The following is a 20,969-nucleotide window of genomic DNA, read 5'->3' on the forward strand; positions in this document are numbered from 1 at the left end:
CACAGGCAGATCTCAAATGATCTGTGATGGAAAAGTCATAGACTTTTCTTTTCATCTTGTTGAGACCGGATCTCATGTAGCCCAGGCAGGCCTGGGATTCACTACGTAGCTGAAGATGAACAACTGACCTTCGTGCCTCAGCCTTCCTAGTGCTGTGATTTGAAGTCAGTGACACTTTTAATAAAGACATATAGGACAAAGTACCATTGCTTGGTTTGAATAACAACTTTAAAAATGGGGGCGAGGGGGACAGGGGTCTTTTGCCCACATGCATGTCTGAGCACCAGTTCTGTCCCAGAGGCCAACTGAGGGTGTTGGATACCCTGAAGCAGGAGTTGTGAGAGGACATGAGTTGCCGTGGACCCCAGGTCCATCAGAAGAGCAGCCAGTGCACTATCTGGCTGAGCTATTTAACCCCAAGAACTAATTTTTAAAAAAGATTTATTTATTGTATATGAGTACACTATTGCTGTTTCAGCCATACCAGAAGAAGACATAAAACCCCATTACAGGTGGTTGTGAGCCACCACGTGGTTGCTGGGAATTGAACTCAGGACCTCTGGAAGAGCAGTCGGTGCTCTTAACCGCTGAGCCATCTCTCCAGCCCCCAAGAACTAATTTTTTAATTCAAGAAGTTACTGAACATTTGAGGCTATTCTGGTCTACAGACTCAACATTCAAGTATCCTGGGTTACAGAGTAGGATGTCTTAAGATGTAAATTGAAGGCTGGGAGTGTTGGTGCACGCCTTGAATCCTAGTACTCAAAAGGTAGAGGCAGGTAGATCTCTGTGAGGTCAAGGCCAGTCTGGTCTACACATAGAGTTCCAGAGCAAGCCAAGAACTACATACTTGAGACCCTGTCACAAAAAAAAAAAAATCAACCAATAACAACAAAACTATTAAAGTCCCTAGAAAGTCTGAGATAATGAAAACTGTTCTTGAATACACATACGCCATGACTTACTCTAGATGGACTGAACTAGACAGTTCTGTCAACTTGATACAAGAAGAATTATCTGAGCTGGGCGGTGGTGGTGCACGCCTTTAATCCCAGCACTTGGGAGGCAGAGGCAGGCGGATTTCTGAGTTCGAGGCCAGCCTGGTCTACAGAGTGAGTTCCAGGACAGCCAGGGCTACACAAAGAAACCCTGTCTTGAAAAAAAAAAAAAGAAAGAAAGAAAAAAAGAATTATCTGAAAGAGGGAGCATCAACTGAGAAAATGCCTGCAGTCAGTCTGATTGGAGAAGGTCCCAGCTTACTGTGGGTGGGTCACCCATGGGCTGGTAGTCCTGGGTTCTGTAGAAAGCAGGCTGAGCAGCCATGATGAGCAAGCCAGTATGAAGCACCCCCCCCATGGCCTCTGCATTAGCTCAAGGTTCCTGCCTATTTGAGGTGCCGCCTTGGCTTCCCTCAGTGGACTGTGTAATTCAGGGCCTGTCAGCCCAATAAGCCCTTCCTACGTTTCTTTCGGTCATGACATCTCATCACAGCAACAGTAACGTAAGACACGGACTGATATCAGGAGCAGTCATGTAGTGTCTCGGAATCCATAGCCATAACAAGAGGGTTGGGAGTCTTACCTGGCAGGAAGGGAAGGAGGGAGCAGAGGCCCCTTAAGTTTAGGCCCAGCGACCTCCTGGATCACCCCAGCACAAGAGTGGGAGGAGAGACTTATATACACTAAGTAGCTAGGGCAGAAATCTGGAAATTCATAGTTACGATTCCCAATTTAAAGATGTGCACACAAGTGGTGAGCACAGGACGGTGACTTGTAAACCACTGTTTCCTGAGCCACAGAGTACTGCCCTGTGTCAGAGTGTGCATTGTGAAAATACAGGTTGGGGGCTTGAGGGCTCAGCACTTAATGCCCACTGCTCTTCCAGAGGACCCAGGTTTAATTCCCAGCACACACATGGCAACTCACAACTGCCTGTAACTCCAGTCCCAGGACATCCTATGCCCTATTGTCCCTGTAGGCACCAGGCACACAGGTGACCCGACATACATTTAAACAAAATACCCATACACACACAAAAAAAAAAAAAAAAAAAGGGAAAAGACAAGAAAATACAACATTGATCTCAAACCAGAGGCTATTGTACCTCTCTCCCCCAAACCATAGGCTTATGGGAAGAAAACTAAGAGATCTTGGGAGGAGGAATTAAGGCCTTGTGGAGAACCCAAATGCTTCAGGTCCCAGGCTCTGTGGCCAGCAGGGGGCAGCACGTACCTGCCCATGGCACCTGGGTCCCACACCCTCCACTTTGTTACCTTAAGGAGAAGGCCTCTCCACAGCTCATTGGTGGGCAGATGACCCAGTGAGGCCTTCCCAGGTGGTGTGGTTACCCAGGTGGCTGAGAGTAGTTTGGGAGGGAGCTAGCACGGGAAGTGCTCCAAGCCAGCATTGTTAACAATGGGATACACAGAGTCATGTGTCACTTCACAGTGGGAGGCAACTGGACAGTACAGCAACATGTTACAGGACAGAGCTCCTCACAGACACAAGGAGGGGGAAAAATGCATTAGTTTCAAAGATGGGGTCAAGGCCTAGAGAGATAGCTCAGCCGTTAAGAGCACTTGTTGCTGTCGCCGAGGACGGGCTTCAGTTCCCAGCACCCACAGGGTGCTCCAGTAACTCCAGTTCTGGAGGATCCGATGCCCTCTTCTGATGTCCATGAACACCAGGCACACACATGGTGCACATGTATACAGGCAAAACACTTATTATATAAAAAAATAAATTTAAAAAAATCCCAAAAAACAAAAAAACTAAGGCTGGAGAGATGGCTCAGCAGTTGTTAAGAGCACTGACTGCTCTTCCAAAGGTCCTGAGTTCAGTTCTCAGCAACCACATGGTGGCTCATGACCATCTGTAATGGGATCTGATGCCCTCTTCTGGTGTGTCTGTAGACAGCTACAATGTACTCATATAAATGAAATAAATCTTTAAAAACCATAAACAACAAAAACCCAAACTAAACCTAAAAAAAATACTGTGCTAGCAAGATCGCTCAGCAGATAAAGGCCCTCGGCCCCCCCCCCCCCCAGACCAATGACTCAGCGTCTGTCCTTGGAACCCACATGGCAGAAAGAGAGAACCCACTCCTACAGGTTGTCTTCTGACCTCTACACACATGCCGCAGCACGCACGCCCGTGTAGACACGCACACAAATAAGCATACAAAAATTTGAAGAAAATAAAAGGAGCCCAAGGATGGATGGTGAGGCTGAGCCCACATTCCACGTGGCATGCTACAATTTACCCCTCTCTTCCAGGTGCATTTTCACCTCCTGTGGGTCTGTAAAGTACACACCAGGGCGTACCGGCATCCGCGTGACCTGCGGTTATGGGTAACGAGATGTCTACCACTCGTGCCTGTGAAGAACATCTCATGTGACTCGCACTTTGTAGATTCCCAATAAATGTGTTTACATAGGCTTCTTCTGGTGGCGCACACCTTTAATCCCAGCACTTAGGAGGCAGAGACAGGCAGATCTCTGTGAGTTCAAGGCCAGCCTGATCTACACAGTGAGTTCCAGGACAGCCAGAGTTACACAGAGAGACCCTGTCTTGGAAAACAAAACAAACAAACAAAAGAGGCAGTTAAACAGTAGCTAAAATAACAAACGAATGGATTTCTCATGAGTACATCTGTGAACAAGGCACGGCAAAGCAGGTTTCTGCTGGGAATGTTCCTTTCCAGAAGACAGGAAAATAAAAACTCAGACTTACGCATTAATAGCTCTTGCTCCTCTGTCAACATGGCTGGGAGAATAGGTCCAACCTGTACAGATGAAGCTTCCATTGCCACCAGCAGCAGCTTGCTCCCCAGAGGGAAAGGCAGACTGGGGAGGGATGGAGACATTGGACCTGGGCATAGCCGGACAAAGGAGAGGGGAAGGAGCCTAGTCTCTCAGCTGGAGGGTGCCAGAGGGGTTTTTTTCAGGTGAAGGTCTGGTCTTGAACTTCAGAAGGTGAGAGAACCACATCCTGGTCTCACCTACCCAATCTTATAAAATCACACATGAGGATATCCTGTCCCATTATTACCGCCTGTCCACTAGCTGCCTCCAGGGAGCCCAGGCATGTCCATCGGTGCCATCTTTTCTCCTTAGCAGGACAGGCATATGATGCTTAAAGTCCCAAGCAGCGGAGGTTATTGGCTAGTCACATGTGAGTCATACTTGTCCTGGACTTTGGTAGTCGTTCCTCTACTTAGACCTCACTGCTGAGGTCCGTCCGCCTCACCAGCAGGAGACATGGTCAAGATGCTGTTGGTCATCTTCATCATGGTTTATCCAGGTGACTGGGTGTTTGCTCGGGAACTAGGGCATGGGGACAGGAGGAGGAGGAAAGGAAGAAGAGGTGGGATTTAGATGCTCCAGGGGGTGTCTAGTGGGAACCCTGAGGGGTGCAGAGAGCACTTCAGAACACTGTCTCCTGAGGACTCTTCCAGAAGCCAGACCTGCTAGGTCACCTGCCACCCCAAAGGGTTGTTTCTATCATCCATTCTGTAGCCCCTTTTCTTCTCAGCCTCCTTTCAAGAAAGATACAATCTAAAGGCCCCGAGAAAGGGGATAGAAAGGAAGGGCTGGTATGTTGAGTTTGACTATTTGGTGTTATTTTTGCTTGCTTGTTTTTGAGACAGGGTCTCGGTAGCTTAGTCTGATCTCAAACTCATATATAGCCAAGGATGACCTTGAATTGGCTCTTCCCAAGGTCACCTCTCAAGAGCTAGGATTACAGTGGTGCACCACCTTGTGAGTCGCTGGGGATCAAAGCCAGGGCTTCCTGCATGCTACCAGATGAGTTAAATCCCTAGCCCTGGCTGTGTAGCCCAGCCTGGCCCCAAACGTTCGATCCTCTTTCTGTAGCCTCCTGAGTGCTGAGAGATCGGGCTTGTACTAATACACTAAGCAGATTTTTCTTTCATTAACATTTTTAATTTTTAAAATTGCATCACGTTATTTTGGAGGTGGAACATACCACTGTCGAGGCTCTCGGAAGTCAGATAAATAACCTGCAAGAGTCTGTTCTTTCCTTCTGCAGCGTGGGCCCTGGGACTCGAACTCTGGACCCCAGGTTCTGTGCCAAGTGCCTTTACCAGATAAGCCATCTAGCCAGTCTGATTTTCTTTCTTGAGGGTTTAATTTGTTGTGTAAGATGTCTATTAGATTATTAAGTTTATTAGATAGGGTGCAGATATAATTAGGAGTTTGAGAGACAAGTCTAAGGTTAAAAATTTTTTTTTCTTACCGAAACTCATTTTAATTAATCAAGATAACATTAAAAGCTGTTTGTTGAACATATACAGTGCTTTTCAAACTGTAGACTGCAGACCCAGGCTCATTGACATCAGAACACTGGGCAAACTCGTGGGCCCTTCTGAAGCTCTCTAGTGAGCTGGTCCATGGTAATGATCGACTGATTGATTGACGGGGCTTCTCTTTTTTGAACTAGAGCCTCATGTTGCCCTGAATGACCTACAGCTCTGTGTAGTTGAGGCAGATCTTTGAACTTTTGGAGATGCTCCTGACGTGGGCTCCAGAGTGCCGGGATTACATGCCTAACATCATATTCAGCTTCCAATTATTTTCCAATTAAATGTGTATTTGAAGGACAGGATCTTAAATAGCCCAGGCTAGTTTTAAAATTAATATGTAGGGGCTTAAAAGATGCCTCTGAGGTTAAAAGCCTTAGCTGCTCTTCCATGGGACCAAATTTAACTCCCACACCCATACGGTGGCTAGCAACCATTTGTAACTCCAGTTCTGGGGGAGATCTGATACCCTCTTCTGACCTCCACAGCCAGTAAGCAGACATGTGATGTACAGACATACATGTAGGTAAAACACCCATACATATGAAAATAAATACTTTGAGTTAAAAAATAAAATCTCAAAAAAATTAGACCATATGTAGCCTAGTGTGACCTTGAACTCCTGAGCCTCCTGCCTCCATCTCCCACGTGCTGGGATTATAGGGATAAGCTCCACACCTAGCTACTATAATTTTTTTTTTGAGGGGGACAGTGGTTTGAGACAGTCTCTCTATGCAGCCCTGGCTGTCCTGGAACTTGCTATGTAGTCCAGGCTGGCCTCAAACTCTCAGAGATCCTCCTGTTTCTGTCGGCCTGAGTGCTGGGACTGAAGGCATATGTCATAGTGCCTGGCCTGCTATTATAATTTTATTTTATGTGCATGAGTGTTTTTGCTTGCATTAATGTCTGTATATCACATGTGTGCCTGGTGCCCTAGGAGGCCGGACAGCAGAAAAGGGTTTTAGAGCCTCTGGAACTGGAGTTATAGATAATTGTGAGCCACTATGTTGGTACTGGGAACAGGACCCAGGTCCTGTGGAAGATTACCCATAGCTCTTCATTGCTGAGCCGTCTCTTCAGTCCCTTCTACAAAGCTTTGACAAATGCTCCAGGATGGTGACTGTGTTTCCAGCTACTTAAGTGACACTGAGGCAGGAGAATGGGTTGAGCCCAGAAATATTATAACAAGATTCTAGCTTAAAAAAAGGAAAACCAGCCAAGCGCTGGTGGTGCCCTACACTAATCCCAGAGGCATCACAATTCCTGTGAGTTGATGCCATCTTACATAGAGAGTTCCAGGTCTACATAGCGAGACCCTGTCTCAAACAGACAGCTTTTCAGATCATTTCAATACACTCTGAAGTTTGAGATCCATAGTATTTGAATGAGCAGTAAATGTACCTAGTTTTTTTAAAAAACAAAACAAAACTGAATCACAGACTCTAACAATCAGTTTACTTCATCAGCGTGGACGTGTTAGGGCACTCAGCCAACTACAGCTGTGTCTTCCCCTGGAAGGTTATGTAGCTAAGCCTCTCATGAGAACCAGTATTGATTCAAGAAGTTCCTGGCCAGTGAAGTTCAGGGGTAAAAAAAAAAAAAAAAAAAAAAACTGGGCTAGGGGTGTGGCGTGGTGGTAGGGTGTTTGCCCACCATGTACAAAGCCCTGAGCTTGACCCCAGGCATTGCATCAACAGGCCATGGTGACACAACCTGTCTCCAGGTACTCAGAAGAATCAGAAATTCAAGGTGATCCTTAGCTATGTGACGATTTCAAGGCCAACCTTGAGCATACAAGACTCTATTTTTAAAGGGGGTGGGGGATGCAGAGGTGGCTCAGAAGTTAAGAACACTGGATGCTCTCCTAGAGGGCACAGGTCCAGTCCCCAGCACCCACATGTTGGCTCACAACAGTGGGAACCCATTCCAGTTCTCGGGGATCCAATACCCTCTGTGATACAAACACACACGGGGCAAAAACACCCATGCACATGTAATAAAATACTTTCTTAATTGTGGGCAACCCAATCAAAGTATTTATAATAATTTCTTATAGAATGTAGCCAAGATTTGAGCTTCAGGTATAAACTTGAAGCTTGAGATATGGTTCATTGATAGAGTTAGTTGTCAGCATTCATCAGGTCCGGGTTAAAGCCCTAATACAGCCAAGACCAAAATTAAACCAAAACAACTCCCATCGCAGTAATAATACCCAGATGGCATTACTCACGGAGGCAGCTACACTCATTCATGAGCGCTAAGTGTACTGCAGAGATTAAGACGCCCAAAACAGGTCTGTAGAGAAGTGTTGGGAGCCGACTCCTAGCAGAAAGCGGCTATCATCTTTGCAGCCATCTCCAGCCATATGCCCTGACAAGAGACTTGTTTTCAACAGCCTATAAAGAGCTGAGCACACTCTGATAAACATCTTGTATTGCACACATATCTTGTTTTGCTGTTTAGGGCCCCCAGCTGCAAGGAGCACATGGCAAAGCGTATAAATACCCCGGATTTCCCTTCAATAAAGGAGACTTGAGACTTGATCAGAACCTCTGTCTTGTCTCCATTCTTCGAGTCTCTTCCCCTCCATCCCCACTCTTTCTCTTGCTAGACCCTGACCCACGGACCGGCAGCTCCGGCCGGGACAGAGAAGGTGACTGTATATGGGCGGGAGTTAGTGTGTAAAAGAATTTAAAAACTAAAAATTTAAATTGGTGAAGAGGTTTAATGAGACTTGGGGGGGGGGGTTGTCCTGACACCCCACCCCCCACGGGGAAGAAGCGCTGTGGAGAATGCTTTTTGTTTTGGAATAACTGAGTAGGTGTTCTCTGGATATTTGCTTTCTTCCCAGGATCCTGTGCTCTCTGGGTGTCTCAGCCCCCTGAGATTCGTGCGCAGGAGGGCACTACTGCCTCCCTGCCCTGCTCCTTCAATGCCAGCCGAGGAAAAGCGGCCATTGGCTCTGTCACGTGGTACCAAGACAAAGTAGCCGTGGGGATGGAGTTGAGCAACTCGACCCCAGGGTTCAGAGGCCGCTTGGCCTCTTTTTCGGTTTCCCAGTTCCTTAGGGACCACGAGGCAGGACTGCTCATACAGGACACCCAAAGCCAGGATGCCGGAATCTATGTGTGCAGGGTGGAGGTGTTAGGCCTGGGCGTGGGAACCGGAAACGGGACTCGGCTGCTGGTGGAGAAAGGTGAGGTGGTGGGAGACCCCCAAGATGCAGTGTTCCTGGAAGTTAGGCACTGTCCCCTGCTCTGAGTTCCCGAACTCCTTCCTCCACCCTCTCCACGCCCCGCTGTAGGGCCTCCTCAGCAAGCCTCCAACCCAGAGCAAGCAGCCCACACGCATCTCCTCCTCCGGGCTGGATTCTATGCCCTCGGCTTTCTCTCCGTGGCCACGGGCAGTACCATCTATTACCAGGGCAAATGTGAGTTGCTGATGGGGGCAAGGGAGCAGAGATGGGAGGGAGATTGCAGGAGGAGAGGAGAGGTTCAGGCCTGTAACTCTGAGCAGCCCCTGCTATTTCTCCCCAGGTCCCTGTCACGTGGAAAACACCGCCACTCTTCCGGCAGCCTCCGAGGAGCGAGCGATTCTAAATCCCAATGAGCCAGCACTCTCAAGAGGCCAGTAATAAATCCTTACCTGCTCCTCTCTCTCACTGAGGACTCTCGTATTTTCTTCATTCTCTAGTCACACCACACACACACACACACACACACACTACACACACACACACACACCCCTCCACTCTTAGCTCTCCCATCTCAGGGACCACAAGCTGTTAATAGCGTTTAGAGGAGGGGTGTGACTAAATGCCTTTGCTCAGTGACCGCTGACCCCCAGCAGGTGGGAGGTGAGCCATGGGCTGGACACATACAGAGAAGCCTGACGCAGAAGTGGGGTGCCAGACTTTACTAGGTGAACACAGGGTGACTCTGGGCACCCACCCAGAGGGAGTGGGGCTTTTGTGAGTGAGTGCTCAGGTGGGTTTGCTCTTGGCGATGCAGGCATAATCAGTGCTGGGGTCTTCTTTCATGCCTTCACCTTCCTCTCTGTCTGTGAGATCACCGCTGGACACCGGCAGCTTCTGGAGAGATGCGTAGTGGGGCTCCTGCTCTGGGATCTGGGCCTGGAGGTTCAGAGGATGATGATGTGAGGACCCGGGGTTCCGCCGTCACATCCCTCCCCTGGCCCCAGCTCCCACCTGCCTTTCTCCCTGCCCTGCCGCTTCACTCTTTTCTCTCAGTCTCTTTATGTCTCTTGAACCTGTTTTCCCTGGCTTTTCCTCTTTCTTTGTTTCTATAGAAGTGTGTCTGCCTGTGCTTGTGTAGGGCCTGAAGTCCATGCGTGGATGTCCACTTTCCAATTGTCTCTACACGTTATTTCTATCTATCCATCTATCTGTTTTGAGACAAGTTCTCTCACTAAAACTGGAGTTTGCCACTTCCACCAGAGAGCCCCGAGGACTTGCCTGTTTGTACCCCACAGTACTGGGGTTCCAGGCACAAGCCACCACACTTGGCTATAGCAAACACTACTTTCTCAGAACCTCCTCTCTCCCCACACCCCCCCTTTATTTACTTTATTTAAATGAGCACACTGTCACTGTCTTCAGACACACCAGGAGAGGACATCGGATCCCATTACAGATGGTTGTGAGCCACCATGTGGTTGCTGGGAATTGAACTCAGGTCCTCTGCAAGAGCAGTCAGTGCTTTTAATGCTGGGCATCTCTCCAGCCCCCAAACCCCCTCTTCTTTTGAGACGGTCTCATGAAGCTCAGGCTGGCCTTCAACATGATATGTAGTTAAGGACAGACTCCCTGCCTCGACATGGGATTTCAGTCACGTACCAGCGCTCTGGCTTTATGCTGCCCTGGGAATCAAACACTGGGTTCTACACAGGCTAGAAACCTGTAACTAAACCACACTGCTAGCCACGCCCCCACCCCACCCCTTTTGCTTCTGTTGTTCTTTTGAGACAGGGCCTCTTCTGTAGTCCTGATTAACTCCTCTCTCTGCTTTTTTTTTTCTAATTTTCTCTCTCACTCACTTCCTCCTCTCTCCGTCCTTCTGAAGTGTTTCATATTCTTATAAACACACCATTTCCTCCCTCTCTCCTGGTCGCCTCTTTTCTTTCTGCTTCTTTCATTTTCTCCATTTCTCCTACTTCCTCTTTCCTTTTCTCTCGGCTCCACCCCTTCATCCCAGCCCCACTCCCTATGTAGGATTCCCTTATCTCCTCACCTCCTGCTGGGACACCCTCCCTGCCCCCCAGCCCGCCCTCCTTCCCCGCACCTTCATCCCCTCCCCCCTTGTCACCTCGCCCCCCAGACTCACATTCCTTTCCAGTCTTTTCACTAGAAGAAAAAAAAAAAAAAGTTCAGCAATACCCTTCTCTGATCCCCCTGCCTGAGTGGCACCCCAACTTGGCTCATCCACCCTAGGACAGCACCTCACATTGGATCTTCCGAGTCAGAATAGCACCCCACCTCAGGCCCCCAACTCCAGAACAGACACACACACACCCTAGTTCCCCAACCCCATAGGACTCCACCCCAGAACAGCCTTCCATAACACCCCTCCTCACTTGCTGGTTGTCACAGGAACCACAACCAAAGCCTGGGCCTTTTGGACAACTCCTCTGGCTTCTTCTACCCCGGGACTCCTGGGGTAGAAGGGTGTGAAGGGCAGGCTGTGGGTGTCTGTGAGGTGTGTAGGGCTTACCTCTCTGATGGAATCGGCACTGGCAGGTGAACAGGATGATGATGAGAAGGAAGAGGAGGCCCCCCACTCCCAGGCTCCCGAATAGCAGGTAACAGTGTTTAGCTGAAAAGTTTTCTGGAACAGGGTTTCTATGAGGGTCTTTTTCCCATCAGTTTCCCAAACCCCTGGTTAAATGTAAGGTTCCCGGCTTCCCATATTTTTCTTGGGTTTTACCCCTGTTTTTCTTTCTTTTATCCTGTCTTCCTCTCCCTGATGGAGCCTACTTTCTTTCAATTTCATTCATGTATATACAAAGTCTCTCTGTCTCTTTTTTTTTTTTCACTCTGTAGACCAGGCTGGCCTCGAACTCAGAAATCCGCCTGCCTCTGCCTCCCAATTGCTGGGCGGCCGCAAAGTCTCTTGATCATATCCGCCTGAAAGTCCTTTCTCCCTCTCCCCACCGCCAACCCATGTCTCTCCCACCTTTCTGTCTCTCTGTGTTGACAGTCTCATGTGTCCCCCCGGAGGGCTCCGACTCTCCTGGTCTGTTTAAACTTCTTAGCCTCACACCTCTGTGTCCTGAGTGCCAGGTTGGCCAGAGCGTACCACCTCGGCTGTTTTATGTGGCTCTGCGGTCAAGGCCGGGACGCTGCTGTCCTCTCACAGTTTTAGATAAAGGAAAATATGCTCCAGATCTGGGGGTTTCGTATTATTTTTTGTTTGTTTGGGTGGGTTTGTTTTGTTTTGTTTTTAGAAACAGGGTTTCTCTGCGTAGCCCTGGCTGTCCTGGAACTCAGTCTGTAGACCAGGCTGGCTTTGATCTCACATACAGAGATCCTCCTGCCTCTGTCCACGCTTCCTGCCCCCTCACCCTCTCACCCCCCATGCCCACTCTGGGATTAAAGGTGTGCACACCACCGCCTGGCTTTTTTTTTTTTTTTTTTTTTTTTTTTTTTTTTTTTTTTTAATGCAGTGTCTTCTATAGTTTAGGCTGCTTCCAAATTCCCTGAGGCCTCATGCAGAGACAGGTCATGTCCTTGATTTCTGGTCCTTACAGACTACCTCTCTGCTGCTGGGGTTACAGAAGGCATTATAACCCAGGGCTTCGTTCCTGCCTTGGAGCGCTCTGAGCTACAACCCCAGCCGAACACATCTGTTACCCAGACTTCAACTTTTCACTTCCTCTAGAGATTCACCTACCGGTTACCTCTCCTGACTCTATGCTCACACCCTACTGTTTCCGGGTCTCAAGAGGTCCCACTCCCACCTGCACTGTCTTGTTCTGAGGGCTTCTGACCACCTTTCCTGACCCTGAACTCTGTTTTTGTCCCTCACTCCCCAGCCCTCACATCCCTCCCCTTGCAGAACAGAGGGGTCTCTACTTACCACATGCCATTGTTATCGGACATAGTCCAGGGACTGAGAACAGGCCAGAAGGTCAAGACCAAACTAATCTCTCTTCTGCTGGGCTTAATGGCTTGGGTTAGTCACGTGTCCCCAAGTTCCCCATCTCTGAGGCAGGGGCCCCACTGCAATCCTTGTCCTCACTGAGCTGGACATTGTATGTTTGTCTTAACATATTGTGGTGCCCATTCCCCAGGCCAGGAACCTGAAATTGTAACAAGGGAAGCCCAACGCTGCCCTGTTGGTAGACATGGATCTCTGTGGGTTCAAGCACAGCCAGGGTTACACAGAAAACAAACAAACAAGCAAACAGGCAAGGGAGACTCAGAAGTAGCAGAGAAAGTGTTTAGCTGTACCCGACCCACCCTCACCCCCATATCCTCTGCCCCAGGCTGATGGGGGTGAGAGAGTGGGAGGGGGCTTGGAGGAGTCTAGAAACCCTGCACAATCCTGAATGCTGGTGAGAGGGCTGGTGAAGGCAAGGGAGCCAGGGTCTGGAGTAGGTGTGGGGACCTCCAGAAAAACAGAGAGAAGGGCGCCCTTCTCCAGGAGAGAGGACCTTATTTGGTTGGTGTGGAGTAGTGGGCTACCAAGAATGCTTTAACTTCTCCTTGGGGACTTCCTGCCCTTTAACACTGTTTCCTGTTTGAGGCCAGATAAAGGTCCCTCACTTGAGGGACAACAGTGTGAAACCGAGAACCTCCCAGTTATAAGAGGCGTGCTGTAGATTTGGGGGGAGCCCTGAGGAGCCGTGATGAATCAGGAACAGAACAGATTAATTATTATTATTATTATTATTATTATTATTATTATTATTATTATTATTTATTAGCAGCATCTATCAGCAGCAGCAGCAGCAGCAGCAGCAGCAGGATTTTGCTATGTAGCCCAGGTTGGCCCAAGGCTTACCATCTTCCTGCCTCGGCCCACAGAGTATACAGTGGGCCACCACTTTCAGCTGCAAATCTCTTAACCTCTTTGGAAAATGACGACACAGACACAGGGGCTCAGAGGATAGGGTCTGAATACAGATTCCTTCGGGTTCAGGGAACTCCAAGTCTGCCTCCCTTTATCTCAGAGGGTATCCCCGCTCATCCTGGATCTCCACCCACTCCCAGCTGACCCAGACTCTTGGTTTACAGAGGGGACGCATTCAACTGTTCAGAGTGGAAAAGCATCACCAACTCAGGCGTTTCACCCTCCTGCAGTTTTAGCTTCTTTTCCTGGCCTCTGTACCTCCTGCATCTAGGAGAGGAAGCGTAGCCATGGGGAGACAGTGTTACATCTTTCCTTTGGGATTCCTAGCTATGGTTAGCGTGGTTACTCCCTCAGCTCCAGCCTTCCAATTCATCCTGTAGTGATAAATGAATGTCCACCTCCTCCAGGGGCCTCCCCTGATGACTCCCCAGGCGCCCCTTCTGCTGTGCCTGCTTAGGGTTCATGATCTTGGCATTTGTGCGTAGGCATGTGCTCCCAGCACCTCGAGTGCCAGACAGCTCGGGGTGTCTCAGGGCGCCTCTCTTGGTGTCTGGCAGGTATATCCAGCAAGATATTGATGTGCTGCCTGAGGAGCAGGGAGTCAGAGGGAGTCAGACTAGATCTGCTGACAGATGCAGGACAGGAAGTGGGTGACGACGAGGAGCTGGTGTTAGCAAAACGTGGGGCGTCAGGACTTCCCACAGAAGGCAGCATTCTGGCATTGGGCAGTAGGGCAGTAGGGACCTAGGTGAAGGTCTCTCAGTGCCATTGTGACCAAGAGGGAAGGGGGTGCTAGAAAACTACACCCCAATCTTTGAACAGAGGAAGGCTGGTAGCTAGGATGGACACAGGGTGGGTGAGTCTGGTGCCTGGGTTCCTACGCATGTTTTGTTAACCAAATTCAGGAACTTTGTGGTACTTCCTCCCCACACCACACCACATCCCCAGTGTTCCCCCCCCCCCCCCGGCTCAACAAATAGGGCACAATTTAAGTAGATTTCATCTCGTTTATATTTTATAATTACATTTTTTTTTTTTTAAATTTAAACATTGGGTGAGGAGAGAGCTCTGTTGGTAAAAGCACTGGCCACACAAGCATGAAGACCGGAGTTCGAGTCCCCAGGGCCCACATAAAGATGGGTGCGTCAGCCACTTGTGAAATTCCATATTCCTAGTGTGAGGCGGGAGGTGGAGCATGGAGAACTCATGGAAGTTCACAGGGGTGAGGATGTCTGGCCTGGAATAGTCAAAGAATGTCACAACTAGACCATGTCTCAGACAAGGTGGAAGGCTGGCCGGGAGTAGCATTTGAAGTGATTGTGAACTCATACTCAAGAACACATGTGTGTGCACACAGATACATGCATGCATGCGCATACAGACATACATACACTTGATCACATCCACGCAAGCATGCACACACACACATACATACATATACACACATACATACACACACATACACATACATACACATATACACACATAACACACACACACTTGAGCACATCCACACATATATATGTATATATGTATATATGTGTGTGTGTATATATATATATATATATATATATATAATTTGTTTTTACTTTTAATTATGTTTGTGTTCATGTATGCATACAAACTTGAGTGCAAATGCCATCAGAAACCAGAAGAGAGCGTGGATCCCTTCGAGCTGGAGCTATAGGTAACCTGACTGGGGTGCTGGAAACTGAACTCAGGCCCTCTTCATGAGCTGTAAGTGCTCTTCACTGCTGAGCCATCTCTTCAGGCCCCATGAACATAGTCTTAACACCTAGATCACTGGTTCTCAACCCATGGGTCCTAACCCCCATCATACACCAGACATCCTGCATTTGACACATTTACATTGCGATTTGTAACAGTAGCAAAACAACAGTTATGAAGTAACAACAAGGCGACTTTATGGCTGAGGGTCAGTGCAACATGCGAGTATATTAAAGGGTTGCAACATCAGGAAGGTTGAGAACCACTGACCTAGATCTACAAGCAGCACTTTGCTGAGTCACATGCCTCTCTCTGTCTCTCTCTGTCTCTCTCTGTCTCTCTCTTTCTCTCTCTGTCTCTGTCTCTGTCTCTGTCTCTGTCTCTGTCTCTGTCTCTCTCTCCTGTTTGATTTTTTGTTGTTTTTTGTTTTTTTTTGGGGGGGTGTATTTTGAGACAAGGTTTCTCTGTGTAGTCCTGGCTGTCCTGGAACTCACTCTGTAGACCAGGCTGGCCTCGAACTCAGAAATCCACCTGCCTCTGCCTCCCAAGTGCTGGGATTAAAGGCGTGTGCCACCACTGCCCAACCTTTGTTTTTATGACCAGATTTCTCTCTGTGTACCCCTGACTGTCCTGGAATGTGATCTGTATACCAGGCTGGTCTTGAACTCGGATCAGGCTGCCTCCGCCTCCAGAGTGAATGTTGTTTATTTCTTTCCTTCTTGAGACAGGTTTTTATGCATCCCAACCTGGCCTCATACTTGCCAACCAGTGAAGGATGACCTTGGATTTCGGATTATCCTGCTGAGATTACAGCCCCACAGCACCAGGCCTGCTTGATGTAGTGTTGGGGACCAAAGCCAGGGACCTGGGCATACTGGGCTAGTAGTTCACTCCCAGTGAACTACAGCCCTGGGCTACTTCTCATATCTTTCCAAGTTGTGAGCATTACCTCATGTTACCGCTGAATTGCTCAAGTTAGTCTTTGTTTCCTCTTTTTTTTTCCCCCTTTACCTCAGGAAGATAAAATTTACATCTAGTAAAATGTGCAAAGCTGGAATTAGTGCTGTTTTGCCTCTTACAGAGTCAAACCCACTGGCCAGGCCCCCTGTCAGTGAGCTCCACTGCCATCCCAGGACGGCCTTTCATCTCTGGCCCTCGGCGTCTTAGGGCTTTTCCATGGAGACGAAGTGGCTAGTGTAATAAAGACTGTAGACCAGTGGCCAGCACATTCTCAGTGCTGTGTGTCTGTCAGCTGTATTCTACTGGTACTGGTGTCGGTAATATTATCCAAACGCACTGTCTGGTCTGGGATACAGAGACTGCCGTCGGGGAGCGGTGATGACCTGAGACTTTGGCCCACCTTCCTTGGATCTACTCTTCCTTAGGCTCCAATCAGCTGCCCCTCAGCTGACAATAATTCAGTTCCTGCTGTTCATTGAAGTCAACGGATTGCTTGTTCATTCATTCATTCATTCATTCACTCACCCTATCACTCATTTATAAGCATTTATTGCTTCCTAATGGAGGAGGCTCATTCTAGACGGACCCCTTGAGGTGGAGGGCACCTCTGTATTGCTCCATCAGGACAGAGGTGTCATCACCTCAGTTCTTCCTGAGAAGGGGGTGGGGGCTGAGTCCCCTTCCTAAAGCCATAGCCACTGTGGACCTGCTTAATTCTGCCTTTCCCATCTTGTTTTAGAGACTGGGACAGGACAAAGTCAGCCAGTGTGGGCAGAGGGCCATCTCAGGGATGCAGACACACAGCTGCCCCTTGTTGGCCTCTTACTCCATCTCCGCACCCCCGTGTGTGCATGTGTGTGCATCAGTGTGTGTGTGTGCATGTGTGTGCATCAGTGTGTGTGTGTGCATGTGTGTGCATCAGTGTGTGTGTGTGCATGTGTGTGCATCAGTGTGTGTGTGTGCATGTGTGTGCATCAGTGTGTGTGTGTGCATGTGTGTGCATCAGTGTGTGTGTGTGCATGTGTGTGCATTAGTGTGCGTGTGTGTGTGTGCGTGTGCGTGTGCGTGTGTGTGCCTGTGCAGCATTTGCAGCCCTCCCTCCAGCACTGGCCTGTGAGATCCAGAAGCATGAACACCACATGAGATACCTGGAGTCCTGCCTGGCCATTACAACTTTGTTGCCTGGCCTTCTGAAAGCTACCTTCTTTCCCTGGGCTTCATTTTCTCTCCCTGCTAAGTCCCCCTTTCACCTTTACCTTGAAAACCTTTCTCTACCCCATCTCCTTCCCCAGTTCAGAGAACCCAGGCATCCAGCCACCCAACCCTGGCCCCAGCACTGGGTAAACAGGAAGCAGGGTGAGGGGAGCTAGGGTGCTCGGAAAGTCCCAGGCAGGGGGCAGGTGTGTGGGTCTGCAGAGAGGGCTGGCCCTAGCCCTGAGGTATGAAAGCCCCTGCCCTGGTCCTAGTTCTGAGTCTGGATGGGGACACAGGGACTGCACCGCCTGGGTGGGAGGCCCCAGGGGAGGGGCTGCCTCTTGCTGGCTGTGGCCGGAGCTACTTCCCTGGTGACCCTGTTGTTGGCAGTGCCTATCACTGTCCTGGCTGTGCTGGCCTTGGTGCCCCAGGACCAGGGACGTTGGGTGAGTGGCTGCAACCGCTCCAGGGGGCTACCTCTTGTGGATATTTATTTATTTATGGCTGTGCTTTTGCCCACCGGGCTCAGCTGAACGCTCTCCCCTGAGGGTATGTCTGGTCTGTCTTTGCCCACTCTCCAGGCAATCCTAGCCTGAATTGGCAAGCCCCTTCCTGGTTGACTTCTCTTCCTGATACGCTGCTGCGCTATGTCTTTCTGCCTGCATACATAGGCTTGCTTTGTTCTTCCAGCAAGATGCATTCTAGGGAGGGCACTGCAGGCCCAGGCCTTAGGGCTGGGCTCTACGGTGGGAGGGGTGGAGTTGCCATTAGCCGAATCTGACTGACCTCTGGGCACTGTAACCCTACCGACCCATCCAGGTTGAGAAGATCATTGGCTCGGGAGCACAGGCTCAGAAAAGACTGGATGACAACAAACCATCTTGCATCTTGCCCTCACCCTCCAGCCTCTCAGAGACTCCTGACCCCCGTCGGCACCCTCAGAGATCCTATTCTTCCAGGAATCTAGGCTCCGCATCCCAGGGCCCTGTTGCACAGGCCTCTCAGGAGGCATCTGCGTGGGTGACCACCCTGTCTCCAGTAGATTCTACACGAGACCCAGGGGTTCAACAGCTGCCAAAGCAGGAACCAGAAACTGACCTCAGCCCCGAGCTTCCTGCTGCCCACCTCATAGGTAAGCATCTGGTAGACCTGAAGGGTGCCAGCTTCAGTAAACACCTCCACAGTAAGCGAGAGTCCTTTGGCTCTGCTATGACACTCCTGGTAATTTCCCAAACTCCTTTACCACCAACTTCTCTCTCCGTAGGACTTCTCAGGAAACAGGTAAAATCCCGTCGGGATCTCGCCACTTTAGTCCCCTCGGGTGATAGCACCGTTATTTCTGCCCCTCCCCGCTGAGTACCATAGGGTGAGGAAGATCCCGACCCTACGATCCAGGGCTCCACGTCCTGGCTCATCCTGCCCAGGTCCCCATCTAGAGATCACGGCCCGAGAGCTCACGGGTGTCTCTCTCTGCAGGCGCTTGGATGAGCGGGCAAGGACTCAGCTGGGAGGCGAGCCAAGAAGAAGCGTTTCTGAGGAGCGGCGCGCAGTTCTCCCGCACCCACGGGCTGGCGCTGCCGCAGGATGGAGTCTATTACCTCTACTGCCACGTCGGGTACCGGGGCAGGGCGCCCCCTGCAGGCCGAAGCCGCGCTCGCTCGCTCACGCTGCGCAGCGCCCTGTACCGTGCGGGGGGCGCCTACGGGCGGGGCTCTCCCGAGCTGCTGCTGGAGGGCGCGGAGACAGTGACCCCTATTGTGGATCCCATCGGGTACGGGTCTTTATGGTACACGAGCGTGGGGTTCGGCGGCCTGGCGCAGCTCCGGAGCGGCGAGAGGGTCTACGTCAACATCAGTCACCCCGACATGGTGGACTACAGGAGAGGGAAGACCTTCTTCGGGGCGGTGATGGTGGGGTGACAGCCATCTGTATTTCTTGAAGGATCCACTGACGGTGCGAATGTGTGAATCGTGATCTTCGGAGAGTCGGGAAGCCTGGAACCCCACGGTCCTGGGCGGCGGGGGGCGTGGTGCGGGAGGGGGGGGGGTTGTAGGACATGAATTTTGAAAATAAAGAATGTAAACTATACCGGCCCGTGCCAGTGTCTTCACGGAAATGCAGAAGTTGGTTTTGATTTGGGGCGCGTGCAGGTGTGGATGGCCCAGCTTTGAATTTTGGAAACCTGCTGCACCCACGCCCTGGCTCTAAGGCCAGGGGTCCAGGAGGACGGAAGAAGGGACAATTAAGACTTCTCGCAGCATCCTGATTGCCAGGATGTTGGCAGTTTAGGGAGGTTGGTTGCGGTTTGTTAGCAGCTGAGGGTCCAAGAAGAAACTGAAGGAAAGACATTAGACTCCAGGAATTTCCCAATTCCTTTCTATACTTGTTTCTCTCCTATCTAGTGTTGGGGGTGAGACCAGGGGGAGAGAGCGTGGGAGAAAGAACCCACAAAGTAGCAAGGACCTGGTCCCCACAAGACCCCCTCACATACACCTTTTCTCCTGGCTTCTGCCTCTCTGTGAGAAGAGTCAACTCGAGAAGGTAGGCAGGATTTGTTCCCAGAGAGAAAAACTCCAAAGACTGTGAAACAAAACTCTGTGAGGTGGGCCCATTAGCTCTGCACTGCTGGCTGCCCGACAGCTCGTATGTATGTATGTATGTATGTATGTATGTATGTATGTATGATGTATGTATGTTTGGTAGGTCTATCTATCTATCTATCTATCTATCTATCTATCTATCTATCTATCTATCTATAGGCAGGGTCTCATACAGTCCTGGGTCACCTAGAACTCACTGTGTAGACCAGGCTGATCTCAAAACTCAAGAGATTGGCCTGCCTCTGCCTCTCGAGTGCCGGGGTTGAAGGCTGCACCACCATAGGCTCTGACAGCTCTTCTCTAAGGGGCATCAGGTCAGTTGCAGGCAAGTTAAGGGTGCAGACTAATGAAGAAAGCAAAGGAGCTGAGATGGCGGAGGAGGGAGTGGGGAGAGGACTTGTGTCTGAGGAGGAGGAAGCAGATGCCCTGGGGTCCTTTCTAGACATGGAATGTCCTCACCCTTGGATCACACTTAAGGCACCCCTCCGCAAAGTTGGGCAAGCGGGAGGCCCCTCAGATGAGTAACAGCCGTCTCCCCCACACCACGGCTGGAGGAGGCAGAGGGGAACCCAGGTTCTATCTAGGTCACCCGAGTGGGTCACCCCCACCCCACCCCACCCCTGCAGCACACCACATGGTTGGTTTTCCCCTCTCTGGCTACTGGGTGCAGGAAGGCCCAACCAGCAGTGAGCCCAATTAGGGTTGTCACTATCTGGGGCTGCAGTTCCAGTTCCATTTTCTTTCTTTCCTTCTTGCCTTCTTTCCTTCTTTGCTTCTTTCTTTCTTTCTTTCTTCCTTCCTTCCTTCCTTCCTTCCTTCCTTTCTTTCTTTCTGTCCATCTGTCTTTCTGTCTTTCTTTCCCTTCTTTTTCTTTTCCTCCTCCTCTCTCTCTTCCTCCTCTTCCTTCTTTGACTGGCCTTGAAACCCTCAATGATTTACCTGTTCCTACCTTCTAAGTGTTGGAACTAAAGGCACAGCCACACGCCCACTCCTCATGTGCCTCTGACCTACTGCACAGGAGCCTTCCAGAGGGGTGAGAGGGCAACCAACTTTGGCTAAACTCTAGTCAGGCTTC

The 20,969-nt window shown here is 50.0% G+C and overlaps 3 protein-coding genes across 5 annotated transcripts; 2 read left to right on the plus strand and 1 right to left on the minus strand.

The window, feature by feature from the left end:
• Positions 1 to 4,066: 4,066 nt before the first annotated feature.
• Ncr3 (natural cytotoxicity triggering receptor 3) lies at positions 4,067 to 16,005 on the plus strand. Its single transcript, XM_034523967.2, has 5 exons — positions 4,067 to 4,304; positions 8,174 to 8,518; positions 8,627 to 8,752; positions 8,859 to 8,948; positions 15,869 to 16,005. The coding sequence occupies exons 1-5, from the start codon at positions 4,262 to 4,264 to the stop codon at positions 15,910 to 15,912; spliced, it is 648 nt and encodes a 215-aa protein (XP_034379858.2). The 5' UTR covers positions 4,067 to 4,261; the 3' UTR covers positions 15,913 to 16,005.
• Positions 9,223 to 12,568, minus strand: Lst1 (leukocyte specific transcript 1). 2 transcript variants are annotated; one of them, XM_034524730.2, is made up of 4 exons: positions 12,417 to 12,568; positions 11,052 to 11,165; positions 10,665 to 10,684; positions 9,223 to 9,454 (listed from the first exon to the last, which is right to left on the minus strand). In XM_034524730.2, exons 1-4 carry the CDS (start codon positions 12,424 to 12,426, stop codon positions 9,305 to 9,307), a joined length of 294 nt encoding a protein of 97 aa, XP_034380621.1. In that variant the 5' UTR covers positions 12,427 to 12,568; the 3' UTR covers positions 9,223 to 9,304. The 2 variants fall into 2 exon arrangements, with proteins under 2 accessions (XP_034380621.1, XP_076772884.1); XM_076916769.1 differs by having other exon boundaries at positions 11,052 to 11,153; positions 12,417 to 12,562.
• A 1,440-nt stretch (positions 16,006 to 17,445) lies between the features above and the next one.
• On the plus strand, positions 17,446 to 19,324 carry Ltb (lymphotoxin beta). 2 transcript variants are annotated; one of them, XM_034524722.2, is made up of 3 exons: positions 17,446 to 17,740; positions 18,114 to 18,426; positions 18,771 to 19,324. In XM_034524722.2, the coding sequence occupies exons 1-3, from the start codon at positions 17,579 to 17,581 to the stop codon at positions 19,211 to 19,213; spliced, it is 918 nt and encodes a 305-aa protein (XP_034380613.1). In that variant the 5' UTR covers positions 17,446 to 17,578; the 3' UTR covers positions 19,214 to 19,324. The 2 variants fall into 2 exon arrangements, with proteins under 2 accessions (XP_034380613.1, XP_076772883.1); XM_076916768.1 differs by lacking the exon at positions 18,771 to 19,324 and having other exon boundaries at positions 17,577 to 17,740; positions 18,355 to 18,426.
• Positions 19,325 to 20,969: the final 1,645 nt, after the last annotated feature.

This window comes from Arvicanthis niloticus, chromosome 20 (assembly GCF_011762505.2).
Source record: "Arvicanthis niloticus isolate mArvNil1 chromosome 20, mArvNil1.pat.X, whole genome shotgun sequence".
Lineage (NCBI taxonomy): Eukaryota > Metazoa > Chordata > Mammalia > Rodentia > Muridae > Arvicanthis > Arvicanthis niloticus.

Coding starts and splice junctions, on each gene's coding strand:
- Ncr3 (XM_034523967.2), top strand. CDS start 4,262: ATGGTCAAGATGCTGTTGGTCATCTTCATCATGGTTTATCCAG. Junction 8,519..8,626: donor TCGGCTGCTGGTGGAGAAAG/GTGAGGTGGTGG, acceptor GCCCCGCTGTAG/GGCCTCCTCAGCAAGCCTCC. Junction 8,753..8,858: donor CATCTATTACCAGGGCAAAT/GTGAGTTGCTGA, acceptor ATTTCTCCCCAG/GTCCCTGTCACGTGGAAAAC.
- Ltb (XM_034524722.2), top strand. CDS start 17,579: ATGGGGACACAGGGACTGCACCGCCTGGGTGGGAGGCCCCAGGGGAGG. Junction 17,741..18,113: donor CCCAGGACCAGGGACGTTGG/GTGAGTGGCTGC, acceptor CGACCCATCCAG/GTTGAGAAGATCATTGGCTC. Junction 18,427..18,770: donor TCCTGCTGCCCACCTCATAG/GTAAGCATCTGG, acceptor CTCTCTCTGCAG/GCGCTTGGATGAGCGGGCAA.
- Lst1 (XM_034524730.2), bottom strand. Junction 10,685..11,051: donor GTGCCGATTCCATCAGAGAG/GTAAGCCCTACA, acceptor TTTTTCTTCTAG/TGAAAAGACTGGAAAGGAAT. Junction 9,455..10,664: donor TGAAAAGACTGGAAAGGAAT/GTGAGTCTGGGG, acceptor CTGAACCTCCAG/GCCCAGATCCCAGAGCAGGA.